The sequence below is a fragment of the Lynx rufus genome, unplaced genomic scaffold, assembly GCF_022079265.1.
Source record: "Lynx rufus isolate CCGP_SWC_20201006 ecotype Redwood Valley unplaced genomic scaffold, mLynRuf1.p SCAF_4, whole genome shotgun sequence".
Classification (NCBI taxonomy): domain Eukaryota; kingdom Metazoa; phylum Chordata; class Mammalia; order Carnivora; family Felidae; genus Lynx; species Lynx rufus.
Window position 1 is genome coordinate 126,078,805 of NW_025814856.1, and position 17,043 is coordinate 126,095,847.

The 17,043-nt window shown below is 37.7% G+C and overlaps 1 protein-coding gene across 2 annotated transcripts in view; it reads left to right on the forward strand.

The window, feature by feature from the left end:
- NPSR1 (neuropeptide S receptor 1) overlaps positions 1-17,043 on the forward strand; it is a 151,890-nt gene that overhangs the window by 92,138 nt on the left and 42,709 nt on the right. Inside the window, exons 3-4 of one of the 2 annotated variants that reach the window (XM_047097299.1) lie at positions 4,337-4,440; positions 14,112-14,205. The exons of the other annotated variant lie outside the window; for it this stretch is intronic. Of the exons in view, the coding sequence (XP_046953255.1) occupies positions 4,337-4,440; positions 14,112-14,205 (198 nt within the window). The remainder of the gene's footprint in view (positions 1-4,336; positions 4,441-14,111; positions 14,206-17,043) is intronic. 2 annotated transcript variants of the gene reach the window in all.

The window sequence follows — 17,043 nt, forward strand, 5'->3', positions numbered from 1 at the left end:
CTCCTGGAAAAAAGAGGACATGTCAGCTAGATATTGAAAGGTAAATAATAATTCAACAGACTGACAAATGGAACAAGGCAATTTCAAGAAGACGGAATGCATGTCTGAAAACATGAATGTGTGATCACTATGGTGTTCAATATAAAAATGCCAGGTGGTTACTTAGCAAGAGGTAAGTCTTAGCAAGTCTTTATGCTAAGTTGGGAGCTCAGCCTTTATCTTGTTTACAATACAGATCCTGAAAAGGAAGATTTACCATCACAGTTCTCTAAAGGTATAAAAGCAAATCCTATGGGTGGAGTGATCCTACAAATAGAGGAGGCTGAGAGAAAAATCAGGGCAACCAGGACAGGGAATGAGGGCATAGGAGGAAGAATTGTGCCTGTATATTGGTCTAGGGATTAAAGGAGAACAGATAGAACAAGAATTGGGAAGGGAAGGGGAGGGGAGGGAAGGGGAGGGGAGGGGAGGGGAGGGGAGGGGAGGGGAGGGGAGGGAAGAGGAGGAAAAAAAACAGTGTGGTGAAGACTAGACACTAACATCCAGTCTGGGTTACAAGTCTGACTTTAGCTGTAACTTGTTACACAATCTTAAAAAACATTTTAATCACACGAAGTTTGCCTATCTATCAAATGAGGAATTTATAGTTTTTTGTTAGATTAAAAAATCTTGAGATACTTTAAATACTTAAAATATTGACAAAGATGTAATGACTGCTTAGTAACATTCCTTAGGATCATGCTCCGTGTTGTACAGAAACCTGGATTGAGAGTAATAATTCTCCTTTGAACAATGAAGCCGACTCTAGTTACATGAGATGTCACCATGGGGGGAAGCTGGGTGATGGGTACGTGACGACTCTCTGTGCTATTTTTGCAACATCTTGTGAGTCTTTAATTATTTCAAAATAAAAATTGATTTTATTTATTTTTTAAAAATGTTTATTTTGAGAGAGAGAGAGAAAGAGTGTGAGTGGGGGAGGGGTAGAGAGAGCTGGAGAGAGAGAATCCCTAGCAGGCTCCATGCTGTCAGTGCAGAGCCCCATGTGGGGCTCGATCTCACCCACTGTGAGATGATGACCTGAGCTGAAATCAAGAGTCAGATGCTTACCTGACTGAACCACCCAGGAACCCAAGTTTAATTTTTAAAAAGCCATAAATGCCTTTTCCAAACCATAGAGACAATTTATTTGACAAATACATTCTGAGCACCTACTACATGCCATCCCCTGCTCTGGATGCTAGCCTCCCTTCTGTTCTCATTCTCCAGCATGCACAGAAGTAATTAACCAAGTGACAGTGCCATTTTCAGTTTTTGTTACTCCTCTTTAGCAGAAACACAGTAATAAAAATAAACCATTGGAAATGAAATCATGAGCGGCCTACTCCAAAATAGGAGTTTCTTTTGTGGTTTAGCTGTTCAGCTTTCCGAGAGCCTGAACTCAACCAAATGGATACCCTTCACTTCTAAGTAAGGTTCTGCCCACTCTTCTGTCTGAGCAGAAATGCACAGAAACCATAGATTCTCTCCCATAACACCTGGCAGTGTTTCTCAACAAAGGCAGGATTAGAATGTTGATCTGAACAGTTTCGTAGAGGGTATAGTTCGTATGTCATGCAGGACAGAGTTGACACTTGCTTTATCTTTGTGCAGCCTGAAGCCAAGGTGTGTGTCTTCATGACCATACTAAAGCCTCGATTTCAGCCCCCACGCACCCTCCCACCACAGCAGGACAGAGCAGTCTACAGCCTCAAAAATCTGCACAACCTTACATTGAGAGCCTGCTGCAGTATGCTTAGCACATCTAGCCCCATTCACTAATTATCTACAGTCAATCATAAAATAATGAGTAAATTACCTGTGTTCTACCCATCCTCTCCTCTTCCTTCACTATATAAACCCAGCTCTGCCTCCATCAGCTGATCACAGCCAATTACTCTGACCACAGCTGTGACTTCTCTCCTTGACTGCTAGTCCCTGGACCAACGAGTCCAAAGTGTCTTCGTGTCAGCCATCACTTTCAGTTCAAGGGGACCCTTGCTATGACCCCCGGCAGGTTTGCAACTTCCTTTTGGGACTAGGACCTCCAGCCTGCAGAGCAGAAAGGTATACACAGTGCCCCCCAGGGGTTCACTGGGAGTAATATGCAGTGTGACCATTCCCACCCCTACCCCTTGGTTCTCAGGCATATGTATATCTCCTGTTAGTGACACAGCACCATAAAGAGAGCTCTGATTTAATGCATATGCAGCATTTTGGAGGATGGGATTCCATGCTTTCAGAGTATTGCCACTAAGCTGGCACTTTGTGCCTTTACTAGTGCACCCCAGTGCTCCAGGAAGACAGCTGTGCTGGGTGGTGCACTGTGTGACATAAATAGATTCTATGATCCATGGTGCAAGCCTATATCCCCTTCACAATGAAGTGGGTTTCCTGATCAGATACTGTGTTGTGCGGGATTCCATTCTAGTTGGGCAATCAGAAATCCTCTAGAGATTGGTGAATGGTGTTGACTACAACTCAGAGGTCAGGGAAAGCATGTTCATACCCAGAATAAGTATACGCTGGGAAGATGGACAGCTGGCCCTTGCAATATCGAAGGGTCCAATGTAGTCAGCTTGTCACAAAGTAGCTGGTTGGTCTTCTTAAGAAATAGTGTCATACTGGGGCTCAGTGTTGATCTCCACTGTTGGTAATTCAAAGACATTCAAATACAGCAGTAACTAGATTGGCCATGATAAGGGGTAATTCATCATGTTGTCCAATGAGTAGTCTTGCTGTCTGCCACTATTATGAGGAAGCAGATATGGAGTTATTCCAAATGCTAAGTATATTAGTATAAATTAAACATTCAGGGAATGGGGAAATGAATACTGGAGGGTCTGCAGATCTAGTGAAACATTCCATTTCAACTAGGATTCTATTTGTTACCTGGCCCCAAAGATTCCACTCTTATAGTCGGGCCAAAATGACACTTCGGGTCTCTAGGTATCATGTCAACATACAGCCTGTGCCTCAGTACTCAAAATGTCTGTATATTCTTCTTTCCCCAGTGTACAGTCACACAAATAAGTGACTATAGGTCCCTTTGGGGAAGGACTAGGAGAATTATTATAGTGCAGCCTTACCATGTATAATAAGACCAGGCTCTATGACCACCTTTCCTACATCCACTCTAGCATAGTTGGAAGCTTCTTTGTAATGCAGGTGCTCTTCTCACCAGTACATTCTTGATAAGTGATGTGTCTTCTGAGTCCTTCCATGGAATATAATTCTCTGGTGGGTCTTCTGGCTTTACATAATATATCCATTATAGCATGCACACTTTACTTGGCCTTTTTATTTTTATTTTTTCTACTGTCTGCCGGGGCAACTCAGGCATTTCTCTTTTGCCTAGGAAAGACCAACACTTTCTCCAGACTTCTAAGAGCTACCCTGGCAATGAATTTGCCTTGCCTCTTGGGTCTTTGACAGAGTGTTATATCCCATGTTCCAAGGAAGTGACTCTAAGTCAATGAATTCTTACTTATCCTGTTTTAAGTACCAGCCCTATCCATCAATTAGCAGAGAATCCCTATAGCACTGTTTTGAGAATGATTCTGGATCACATGATCAATTAGTGATATGTCATGGAAGGGTGAGAGGGAGCTTCTAGACATATATTTTACCATTTCTGATATAGATATCTACACAACTTTCAATCTAAGTACAGAAATGAGTAAAGATAACCACAGGAGCCTAAAGTCTCTGACTTTGGTCTCAAATCTTGGCCTCAGTTCCTCTGTTGTTTAGCCAATTAAGTTAATGAAATTGATAGATCATGCACTTGATTTTTTCCAGGCATAGATGTTGAAAGGGGAAAGGAGAAGAAAGAAAAGAAACCTGGAGTGAAAGTGGAGTGCTGTCATTGCTGGTAGGGAGGTAACAAGAGGTTGACATTATAAAACAGTGGGTACAAGAAGAGGGATTTTGAGGGGCTTCTTAAAGATAAATATTTTCCTTTTCTCAATTTTTCCCTTATCGATCCTCACACAGTCCTTATTTTGGTACAGATCTAAACCCCCTTAAAACTCCTCTTCTGTGACTTAAAAGGTCAACTGTATGGTTACCAAAATCATTTTAGTCATTACCAAAATCCTTCCAAGGTGGTTACATCTGAGTGGTAACGAGACCTAATAATAAAAGTCAATGAACTCCTGCCTTGCCTTACTTTTCCTTAATGGCCACCTGATAAATCCGAAGGAAAAAAAAAAATCTCCCTAGGAATTCATTTCTATTGTGGCAAGGCTGGAAATTTGAAAGAGACTAAAGTTAACCACTTGCATGTTTTTGTTAGACTCTTTCACAGGACTGGTTAACATCTTGACAGATATCATTTGGCGATTCACTGGAGATTTTATGGCACCTGATCTCGTTTGCCGAGTGGTCCGCTATCTGCAGGTATGTAGCCCTTTAAAAATATGAGGCAAAGTGACAAGTAGTTTTTGGAGTCTTCACAAGGACAATAATATAGAACTCAACACTTCCACACAACGAACTGCTCACTTCCTCCTAGTTGGAAGGATAAGCCAAATTGGTAAGATTTTTTAATTTTTTTTTGCTAAAAATAATTAATATATAAAGCAAACATAAATAAGCATTAATAAGAACATAAATATTCACATTTTAAATGGGGGGGGGCGGTAAATATGAAGGACTTTGACATATTCTGGCTTTCTTAGTCCATTCAGGCTACTGTAAAAATACCACAGACTAAGGGTCTTATAAAAACAAACATTCATTTCTCACAGTTCTGGAGGCTGGAAGTTCAAGATCAGTGTGCCAGCAATTGTCAGGTGAGGGCCCTCCTCCAGGTTACAGACTTCTCATGGCAGACGGAATAAGGGAGCTCTGCCAGGCCTTGTTTATAAGGGCACTAATCCCACTCATTCATGAGGGCTCCACCCTCATAACCTAACCACCTCCTAAAGGCCTCACCTCCTACCATCATCATATTGGGCATTAGGATTCATATGAATTTTGGTGGGATACAAACATTCAAAGTTCTTTTTTTGATTGTTTTTTGGTTTTTGTTCCTTTAATTTTTTCCTCCTGAAACTAACACAACACTGGCTACTGTTCTTTTTGAAAAACTGTGACAGACTGTCAGAAAATAGGTATTATCTCTAGTTGTTTTAACTTGTGGTGCCTGTATTACCACCTAAATTGGACTTTTAAAAATATCAATTTGCGTTTGAATTTCTTCTTATTTAAATTGCCTACTATCCTTTTCAATTTTTTTATAACTGGGATACTTGGGTTTTTTTTAATATTTATTTATTTTGAGAGAGAGAGAGAGAGAGAGAGAGAGAGAGAGAGAGAGAGAGAGAGAATCCCAAGCAGGCTCCATGCTATCAGCACAGAGCCAGACTTGGGGCTCAATCTCATGAACTGTAAGATCATGACATGAGCTGAAAATCAAGAGTTGGATGCTTAACTGACTGAGCCACCCAGGCATCCCTGGGATACGTGCTTTTCCTTAATTATTGCTAATATCTATTTTTAGATTAAAGACATTTATACTTTGCCTGTTGAATATACTTTAATGTAAAAATTACTAATGCAAATATATATGCATAAAATAGATGGTACAAAATATTACATATTTACCATATACATATATTGTTAATACACCATATATGTACATACTATGGATTAAGGCACTTCAACTAATACAGAAAGAATGAACTGGCATTAGAACTGATGTGTTCTGTTTCTGAGCTCTTAAAATTATTTTCCATGAATAATTTTTATTTTGATGCCCATATTCCGGATCTAAGTTATTGTAGCTCTAGAGATGTAGAGTACATTTCTGGAAAACCTTATCCCACAGTATTCCACTTGTTAGTAGGGTTTTTAAGAATCTTCATATCTATATTCATCTATGATTTTCATTTATTCTATCATTTTCAGACCTTGGAAATGGAGTTACTCCATCTTCAGAAAATTAATAGAGAATAGTTACAATTAAAAATCTTTGGGGTGCCTGGGTGGCTCAGTCAGTTAACAGTCCAACTTTTGATTTCTGCTCAGGTCATGATCTCATAGTTCGTGAGTTTGGCCCTGCCTCAGGCTCCATGTTAATGGTGCAGAGCGTGCCTGTGATTCTCTCTCTCTCTCTTTCTCTCTCTCTCTCTCCCCCTCCCTCACACTCTCAAAATAAATCAATAAATTTTAAAAGAATAAATAAAATAAAAATCTTTTGTGTTCTGAATATAATCTTGAAAGTTTAGTAGATGTGAAAGACCCCTGATTACCATCTGGAACTGGTATTTTCTCAGGGGTTATTTTTTAAAACATATTTTAATTCCTCATTGAAAAAATTTTGCTTCCTTGTAGATAAATGTTATCAATTGCTTACTGTGGCAATTGCTGAGAAATAAATTATGCCAATACTTAGTGTTAGAAGCAGGGATATAGTTGACTAAATAGCTCTCAGTTGAGGTAAACTAAACTATCTATCAAATTGACCTAATTGACATTTACACAACACTTCATCCAACAAGGCAGAATACTTATTCTTATCAAACTCACATGGAACATTCACCAAGGGAAATTACATCCTGGACCATAAAATACACCTTAACAATGTAAAAGAGTGGAAATAGCACAAAGTATGCTCTCAGACCAAATTAGAATTAAACCAGAAATGAATAACAGAAGGCTGGCTGGCCAATCTCAATGTTCTGGGGGATTAGACCCACTCTAGGTAACATGTGGGTCAAATTAAACATGAAAATACAACTTATCATAATTTGTAGGACAATAAAAACAGTGCTTTTGGAGAAATTTATAGCATTAAATTCTTGTATTCGTCAAGAAAAAAGACCTAAAATTAATAATCTAATCTTCTACCTTAGGAAACTAGAGAAAACAGACAATGTATACCTAAAGCAAGTAGAATTTTTTAAATGATAAAAACTAGAGCAGAAATTACTAAAATTGAAAACAGTAAATCAACAGTGAAAATCAATGAAACTATAAGCTGGTTCTTTGGAGAGATAATAAAATTGATAAACTTCTAGTGACAGTAAACAAAAGAAGAGGGTTGGCACAAATTGTTAATATTAAAAATGAAAGAGGGTTAATTACTACTGATCCTATAGATTTTAAAAGGATAATAAAGGAATGTTATGAACTATATGCCTGAAACTTTGATAATTTACTTGAAATGGACCAAATCCTTGAAAGACACAATCTACCAAAACTCATATAAGGAAAAATAGACAAGATGAGTAGGCCTGTATCTGTGAAACAAATTTAATTAATAATTAATAATCTTCCGAGAAATAAAGCACCAGGCCTAGATCGGTTTACTGGCGAATTGTACCAAATATTTAAGGAAGAAATTATACCAATAAGTTGCTAATTTTTCTAGAACACAGAAGCAAAGGGAATGTTTCCTAACTCATTCTGTGAGTCCAGCATTATCCTAACATCAAAAACAGACAAAAGAATTACTGGAAAGGAAAACGATAGACCTATATTTCTTGTGAAAATAGATGTAAAAATTATCAACAAATACTAGCAATTGAATCAAAGTATTTATAAAAAGAACTACATACCACAGTCAAGTGGAATTTATTCCATGTATAAAAAGCTGGTTCGACATTTGAAAATCAATTGATGTAATCCATTATCTCAAAAGACAAAGAAGAAAATGTATATGATCATTTCAATAAATACCAAAAAATCATTTGATAAAATCCAATATCAATTCATGATAAAAACTCTCAGTAAACTCTTCATGGAGGAAAATTTCCTGAACTTGATACAAGAACATCTACAAAAAGCTACAGCTAACCTCATACTTAATGGTGAGAAACTGGATGCTTCTTTCATAAGATTGAGAGCAAAGCAAGGATGTTCACTCTCACTACTCCTATTCAGCATCATACTGAAGTCCCACTAACTCGACAGGACAAGAAAAATAAATAAAAGGTATACAGATCAGGAAAGGTGAAATAATATCTTTGTTCACATATGACAAGATTGTCTATGCAGACAATCTGAAAGAATTGACAAAAAAACAAAACCAAACAAAACCACAGAGAACCTATGGGCTTATTAAGTGAAAATAACAAGATTACAGAATATAAGATTAGTAAACAAAAGTCAATTGTGCTTTTATATGCCAGCAATAAGCAATTTGAATTTAAAATTAAGAACACAATACCATTTATGTTAGCACCAAAAATATGAAAGCTTACGTATAAATCTAATAAAATACGTGCAAGATCAGTATGAAGAAAACTACAACACTTGATCAAAGAAATCAAAGAATATCCAAATAAATGGATAGCTATTCTATGTTCACAGAAAGGAAGTCTCACTATTATTAAGATGTCAATTCTACTCCAATTTATAAATTCAATGCAATCCCAATAAAAAGCTCACCAAGTTATTTTATAGATATAGACAAACTCTAAAATTTATGTGGAAAGGTGAAAGACACAGAATAGCCAACACAATACTGAAGAACACAAATGAAAGACTGATACTATCTGATTTCAAGACTTACTATAAAGCTACAGCTAAATCAAGACAGCATGATATTCGCAAAAGAATCAACAAATAGATCAGTGGAACAGAATAGAGGCCCAGAAACAAATGCACACAAAAAAGTCAACTGATCTTTGACAAAGGAGCAAAGACAGTTCAATGGAGAAAAAACAGCCTCTTCAAGAAATACTGCTAGAGTCATGGGATATCCACATTAAAAAAATAATAATCATCTAACTACAAACCTTACACCTTTCACAAAAACTAACTCAATATGGATCATAGACTTGAATGAAATATGCATGCTATAAAACTACTAGAAGAAAACATAGGAGAGAAGCTAGGGTACTTAGGATTTCTCCGTGACTTTTTAGGTATAACACCAAAAGCGCAACCCAAGAAAGAAAAAAAATGAAAAGTCTGATTTTATGAAAATTTCAAATTTCTCTGCAAAAGACACTGTTAAGAGACAGAAAAGACAAGGCACAGAATGAGAAAAAAATGTTTGCAAAACACATACTTGATAAAGAATTTGTATCCAAAATATACCAGACCTGGATGCCTAGGTGGGGCTCAGTTGGTTGAGCATGGGACTCTTGATTTTGGTTCAGGTCAGGATCCCAAGGTCATGGGATCGAGCCCTGTGTTAGGCTCTGTGCTGAGCGTGGAGCCTGCTTAAGATTCTCATTCTCTCTCTCTCTCTCTCTCTCTCTCTCTCTCTCTCTCTCCGCCCCCTCTGCCCCTTCCTCCCTTCACTCTCTCTCTAAAAAAATGTACACACACACACACACACACACACACACCTCTTAAAACTCAACAGTAAGGAAACAGCCCACTTAAAAATAGGCAAACTATCTGAACAGACAGCTAACCAGAGAAGATATATAGATAATGAACAAGCATATCAAAAGAAACATTATATGGCATTAGGGAATTGCAAATTAAAATGAGAAAGCACTACATACTTATTAGAATGACTAAAATCCAAACAACTGATGATACAAAATGCTAGTGCTGTTTGTAGGAGTGCAAAATGGTACAGCCATTTTGGAAGATATTTTGGCAGTTTCTTAAAAAATCGAAAATACTCTTGGGACACATGGGTGCCTCAGTTGCTTAAATGTCCAACTCTTTATTTCGACTCAGATCATGATCCCAGCATCATGGGGTCGAATCCCGTGTCAGGCTCTGTGCTGACAGTGTGGAGCCTGCTTGGGATTCTTCCTTTCTCTCTCTTTCTCTCTCTGTTTCCCCCTCCCCTGCTTGCACACACACACTCTCTCAAAATAAGGACATAAAGATTAAAAACAAAGAGAAAATACTCTTATCGTGCAAGATAGCAATTGTGCTCCTAGATATATATCCAATTGAGTTGATGGCTTATGTTCATACAAACTTGCACAAGAATGTTATAGCAACTTTATTCATAATTGTCAAAAATTGGTAGTAAGATGTTCCTCAAATGCTGAAAGGATAAAAAAAAAAAACTTTGGTACTTCCATATCATGGAATACTATTTAACAATAAAACATAATGGGCTATCAAGCCATGAAAAGTCATGGGGGAATCTTACATGAACTTTGCTAAGTAAAAGAAGTCAGTCTGAAAAGGCTACAGAAGTATGATAACTATATGATGTTCTGGAAAAGGGAAACTATGGAGACAGTAAAAATATCAGTGGTTGCTAGGGATTTGGCAAGATAGACTAGGTAAAGTACAAGGCATTTTTAGGACAGTGAAGCTTTTCTGTATGAATCATTGATAGGGGACATTATTCATTTGTCAAAACCCATAGAACTATACAACACAAGTATGGACTTTAATGGTAATGTATTGATATTGGATCATCAAATTTAACAAATGGACCACACTTAAGATGTTAATAATGGGGAAAAGTTGGGGATGGAGGTGGAAACTATCCTTTTTTCTATGAATCTAAAATTGCTCTAAAAAATAAAGTATATTAATTTTTTAAGTCAATCCAGGGATCCTCCTTTACATGAATCCAATCTGGTATTTTTCTAAATAAAATTTTTCTAAGTTTGCTGCATTTAAGTCTCAACTTCTGTGCAAGATTTTCTTTGGTTTTATATTTCCTAGGTCATTTTTGTCAGAATAGAGGGGTGGGGTAGTGAGAATTCAGACATATGTCCTCAATCTGCCATCTGTTATCCAAATGGTATCCCATATGTTGTTGATGTGTAGAATTTTCATTGTTGACATTTATGAATTGACTATAATTGTACTTTGATTTCCTTCTTGACTCAAGTTAATTACAAGGGTGTTTAAATTTCCAAGTGGTATTTAAAAAAAAATAACATGATACTGATTTCAGTTTTTATTGCTTGTTGTTTTAAATATGCAAATTATATAAATTGTATAATTTTGAAATCTATTGAGGGATTTTTTTTCTTGGTAGTTTATTTTATGATCAATTTTTGAAATGTTGATAGATATTTTACAATAATGTGTATTATTTTTTAAATGTGTTTAATTATTTCTATGTATTATTGTGTTTTATACTTGGTAAGTCTTTGAACATTTTAGTTATGCATATTTAGTATTATGTTACTTGTTACATATAAGTTTATTAATATTCTGTCATCATTATGTATCGTATCAATAAAAATAATCGCTTTGTCCCATGTAGTACAGTTTGCTTTGAATTTAATTTGTCAAATAGTAGTATTGTAGTAAATGCCTTCTTTTGATTTTAGTTTTTCCTATGCCTTTGGCCATCACTCTATTTTTAAACTTTGATAATAATTTGGACTGAGAGGCTTATTTTCAACACAGTATACAGTTAGATTTGTGGAAGGGTCTTGTACATAGTCTTTGTTTTAGTCAAGGAGGTTAAGTCATTTATATTTACTGAGACAAATAGTGTTTGGTGTTATTTAAGTCACCTCATTTTAATCTTTCTGTGTTAATTTTTTTATTTACATGTCTTTTTTCCTTCCTGCTTGGTTGTTAATTGTGGTAGGCTGAAAAATGGCACCCCCAAATCCAAATTCTAATCCCTGAAACCTATATATATTACCTTATATGGCTAAAAAGGACTCTGCAGATGTAATTAAGTCCAGGAATTTGAAATGGGGAGATTATTCTGGATTATCTTGATGAGTTCAAGTGTAATTACATATATCCTTTATTAAAGGGAAGGGGGGAGATTTGACAAACAGACAGAAGAGCCATTGTAACCATAGACTCAGAGATGAGATTGGTGTGGCCACGAGTCAAAGAATACTGGCAGCCACCTTCAGCTGAAGGAGGCAAGGAATGGATTCTCCTCTGGGGCTTGTGGAGGGAGGGTGGCCCTGCCAACACCTTAATTTTTGACCCAGTGTAACTGATTATGGACTTCTAGTCTCTAGAAGTATAAGAAAGTGCATTTATGCTGGTTTAAACCATGAAGCTTGTGGTGATTTGTTACAATAGCCGTAAGAAGCTAATAAATTATTTTCCCCCCTTTTATTTTATGTCATAGCTTATCTTTAATTTTTAAATGTAATATGTCTCTATCAAAGTAAAAAACAACAGAGACGTCTAAAATGACCAAATGGAAATATATAATATGATTTCTTTCCTTCTACTCTCTCTTCTCACTCAATTCCCCAGATTTTTCCCTGGAATGTTTCCTAACTATATTCATAATGATGTTGTAAACATTTTGTGGGATTTGGGGGGACTCATTGCTTACCATAGCTATTATTATTCAATCCCGTCCCTCTTCTAGAGTTCTTAATTTTTAAACAATGCTCAGTCAGCAGAAATATTTCCTCAAGGAAGATTTTTCAGGAGATTATGTGATGTTATACTTTCTTTTTTTATACATTTAAGAAAACTATTCTGTGCCTTGGCACAGAAATGATATTTACAAAATTCTTGGATCATAATTTTTCTTTCAAAACTCTGAACATGTTTTTATGCTGTTTTCTGGCATTTATTTTTGTAAAAAAGAGGCATGACAATTTGAGATGCATTTCTTTTATGTAACCTTTAATTTTTTTTTTACCCTGCCTACATGTTTGAAGACCCTTGAAATTAACTACTCTTTTTGACTGTCTGAAAGTACATCTCTTTGTGTTAACATCGCCTACTCCTCCAGCCACTCCTTATTGTGACCTTTTTCGTCTTGCTTCAAATTCTGAACTTGTGTTGGCAAGTTCCTCAAGGTCACAGTCACTCAACACAGTCAAAGATGGCTGAGATTCTTACGACCTTCTCACCAAGACGTTCCATCCCATAGAGTTCTGCCCTTGGGAGCTTTCTTTCTCATATTCCTCGAATGCCACCTCCTATGCTGTGTGTGGCCATCCTTAAAAGTTCTGAATTCATAGGTCACACGTACAAATCCCACTTTTCTCTAAGAAGACTGTTGTCTAAATTTTTTGGTTAAATTTGGCCAAAATTCTTCTCCCTGTCCATATTGCATCTTTTTAGCAAGAGGAGAATTTCTTCTTATATCCCTCAGGAAAGCCTTCAATCTTTAATCAGAACTCCCACCCTGTGGCACCTTCCACAACATTAGTGCCAGGACGCATTTGCGGTGGTGTTATACAAATAAAAATAATAGAGAACAATAACATAGTTGATTGTTATTTTTCTGAATGAGAGAAAGAACAATAAGGTATAAATTCAGACAAAAGTTATTGCCAAAGTCACGGTATTTCTATTTTGTTTTTAGGAGAGATTCAGACACTCACCCTTAGACTCTGGTCTTTGAGTTATTCTTCCCTGCTCTGGAATTGATCCAAAGGTTACAAAGCAGAGATATGACTAGACTCTTGGTATAAATAAGGCTCAAAGTTACCTGAAAACTTTCCACCTTGATCATTCTTTCAGAAATATTTCATTTAATTACATTTTGATTATGCTTTTAATATGAGAGATGTTAACCTCTTATATCCCAATTTCCTTCTCTGCAAACTATGTAAATAACACTGTACTCAGGATAATTAAAGGGCATGAGTAAGGTTAATAAAAGAGAGGGTGGGAAGGAGGAAGGGGGGGACCCAAGGACTGGCCTTAATGAACAGTTATACCAGAGAAGTGGAGGAGGAAGTGAGCTCTGAGACTGTCAATGCAGATGATGATAAATGATTCTAAACAGCACATGGGCTCCCAGAAACCAGATCCCTTCCATTGTCTCTCAACAACTCACACTGATAAAAGGCAAATGAACGTTTGTTTCTAATTATTCTGGAATGTCAATTGTGGCAGGGAAAATTAGGTTAGCTTTAAAAGTCAATTACAAACAAATGTACCATGCAAATGTCAAGAGAGACTGATCCTGAGATGTGGAGTCTCCAAGAAGCCAAATGAATGAGTGAGGAAGGGTGATCTGGAAGCATTCTCCCCAGCTACGACTAACAATGACAAGTGCAGCACCAAGAACAGCAATCTGCTTGTAGACACAGGGAGTGAATCATTTCTCTCCCTCACCCAAACTTCATCCCTCCCTAGGTTTGGTGCGCAGGTTTCTCAATAGCACAGAACATTCTTCTTCCCATTGTGTGGATTCCCTCACTTCTATGAAGTCATGCACCCCCTCTCATTTCTGTCTTCAGGTTGTGCTGCTCTATGCCTCTACCTATGTCCTGGTGTCCCTCAGCATAGACAGATACCATGCCATCGTCTACCCCATGAAGTTCCTGCAAGGAGGTGAGCTGGCTCAACCAAGCACTATTCTGTAAGAAATCATCCTTGGGTGAGAGTGGGATTGTTCTCACTAATATCTTCTATGGTTCTTTTCCTCCCGCTTTCTCCTTCTCTGCTTTCTTTCTATTTAATGGGTCTGATTGTCCATAAAGATGTAGAAAGAGAGGCAGGATGCCTGGAGAAATGCTGATGGTTCCCACGGATGGTCAAGAGCTACTAAGGAGGGTAGTTTGCTGGGCCCACTTTGTGACCATTTCCCTTGACCCTAATGCCTCTGGCCTCTTCCTTTAGAGCAGTGTTGACACATACACCTCTCCCAAGAAATGAATATTTCCACTTCAACTTGCTCATTTTCCAGAAACAAGCACCTTGCCCTCTGTACTCCCAAACCATAGAAATAATTGCAAAGATTTTTTTAATTCATAACAATACTGGAAACAAAGAACATTCTCCTTGATCCAGTGATAGTAAGGAATCCTTAGGAGGACGCAGATGGGTCAGAGGGAAGACTGAAGCCACACGGTTGCCAGTACCCACAGGCTACAGTAATGTGGGTGAAGTGTTAAGATTGTGTAAAAGCCCAGGGCAGGAAGGACTCAAGGAAACTAACGGGTGATTTCTGGAGCACAACAAGGAGGGTTGATCACTGCATGTTTCCTTTCCCTTTGGCCTCCCCAGCCCTAGAGAGGCAACAGGGATGGAGGTCTCTTCCTCCTAATCGTGGGGGTGTTGGATTTGGAGAGACAGAGTTGGGGGTCTTAGGAATCAATGAGTCCTTGGAGGGGTGATGGGTACCTAGTCATGAGACTAATTATCCATTACTCTGCCCATGGGCAGAGCTTACTTTCCTCCATGACCCCTGAAAGCAAGTAATAACCCAATGTTCAGTGACCCATACTACACTTTCCCAAGCAGCCCATGAAAACTTATGAAATGAAGAACCTAATGTGAAATCTTGACTACAAAGATGAGGTGCAATCAAATATAGAAAATGGGACAAAAGTCAAAACGTGGCCAATAGATAATACTTTAAAATACCATTCTGTGTAGTTTACAACTAAGAAAGCAAAATGAACAGAACAAGCAGAATGTTAGAATAAGTAGAATTAATGTCATCAGAATCTATTGAATATATCAGATAATATTGGCACATGTGCCCTTTGACATAGGAATTCTACTTTTTGGTATCTTCTCTTGACAAACACCCACATGCATGCAAGTATGCACACATGTCGTTTATGGTAATGTTGCTTAGAATAGCAGGGATTCCCTTGTTGGAGGAATGGCTGGCTAGCCTATGTAGAAGTTTCAGTAGCTTAGATTTATTGATTGCATACTATATTCCATTCACGATTCTAAGCTCTTTATGAATGTTAGGTACTTTAATTCTTACAACATCTCTGGGAGATAGATGCTATTATTATCTGAATCTTATAGTCTGGACAATTGCAATTCAGATAGTTAAAGTAACTTGCCCAAGATCACACAGCTGGTAGGTGTAGGGGCAAGGTTTGAACCCAAGACAGCATGGGTGTCTTTGACTACCATATATCCTGCCTTTCAGTGAGGTATTGGGATAGCAATGGATAGTAAAAAAAAAAAAAAAGAAAAGAAAGAAAAGAAAGAAAAGAAAAGAAAAGAAAAGAAAAGAAAAGAAAAGAAAAGAAAAGAAAAGAAAGTAATAAGCAATTGCTTCCAAGGACACACACCAAATAGTCCTCACTTCTGGGGATGGGATTTGGACTAGTCATAGTGACCACAGGGACTTACATACAAGAAGGTATATTGATGTGTTGTGTGCAGTTAAAACCAATTTAAAAATATAATTTACACCTGTTTTAGGCTTTTTCTAGGGTTGTTTTTGTGTGTGTGTGTGTGTGTGTGTGTGTGTGTGTGTGTGTGTGTGTGAAGGTACGTGACCATTACTGAGCTTTCTAGGCACTACCATTGCCTCAGTGATTATGATAAAGAAGGAAGCAGGGAGTGAGATGAAGGAAAATGGGGAAACATTTTATGCTGTATACGAAAGTGTGATATACTTATTCATTCATCTATTTATTTACGCCCAGTAGGCCCCAGGAAGGTTTGAGTGGGGACATACAAAAAACACATACACCAGGGTATTTCAAAGTGCAGAAATATGAGTGAAGGGAAATCATATAAGAAAACATGTGAGAGGTGTCTCAGGATGCTTGGCAGAAGGTGGAGCCTTCGGGAATCCGTAGACAGAAGGAAAACATGGTCAGTTGCCCATGTCACCATACTCATTAGATTAAAAAAAAAAAATCAAATGTTTAGCTCATGGAAGATATGACGAGTTCTAGAAACACCGCAATATTATGAACAGTGTCCTAAATTACAGAAAAGGCAGGAATGAATATCACAGTGTTCTGTTAAAGATGTAAAGCAATTTATTTCCTCACTACAAAATTAATAGAGGTTCAGTGTTGGGCACTTAGAAAATAATCATCTCCAATGGCTTCGGGGAAAGATGAAAGTTGGAAATCGACATTAACCGTTTTCCCTTCCTCGCTGCCAATTCCTCTGAAGTCATGGAAGAGCCATAGAAATCGAGGACACTTGGGGTGCCTGGGTGGCTCAGTCTGTTAAGTGTCTGACCTTGGCCCCGGTCAAAATAGAGGAGACCTGGAGCTGGGTGGGAGCCAAGGAAAGAAGCCATCCAAATCCCAGAAACTTCAAGGAATTCCTAGCACACATGGGTGCCACACCCCCAGGAAGGCTGTATGGCTGTGCAGGAGTTTGGGGGAGAGGTACAGGTGAGAACAGGGAACCCGATGCTAGAGTCTCTTGATGTCACAGCTCATTGGAATTTAAGGGCAG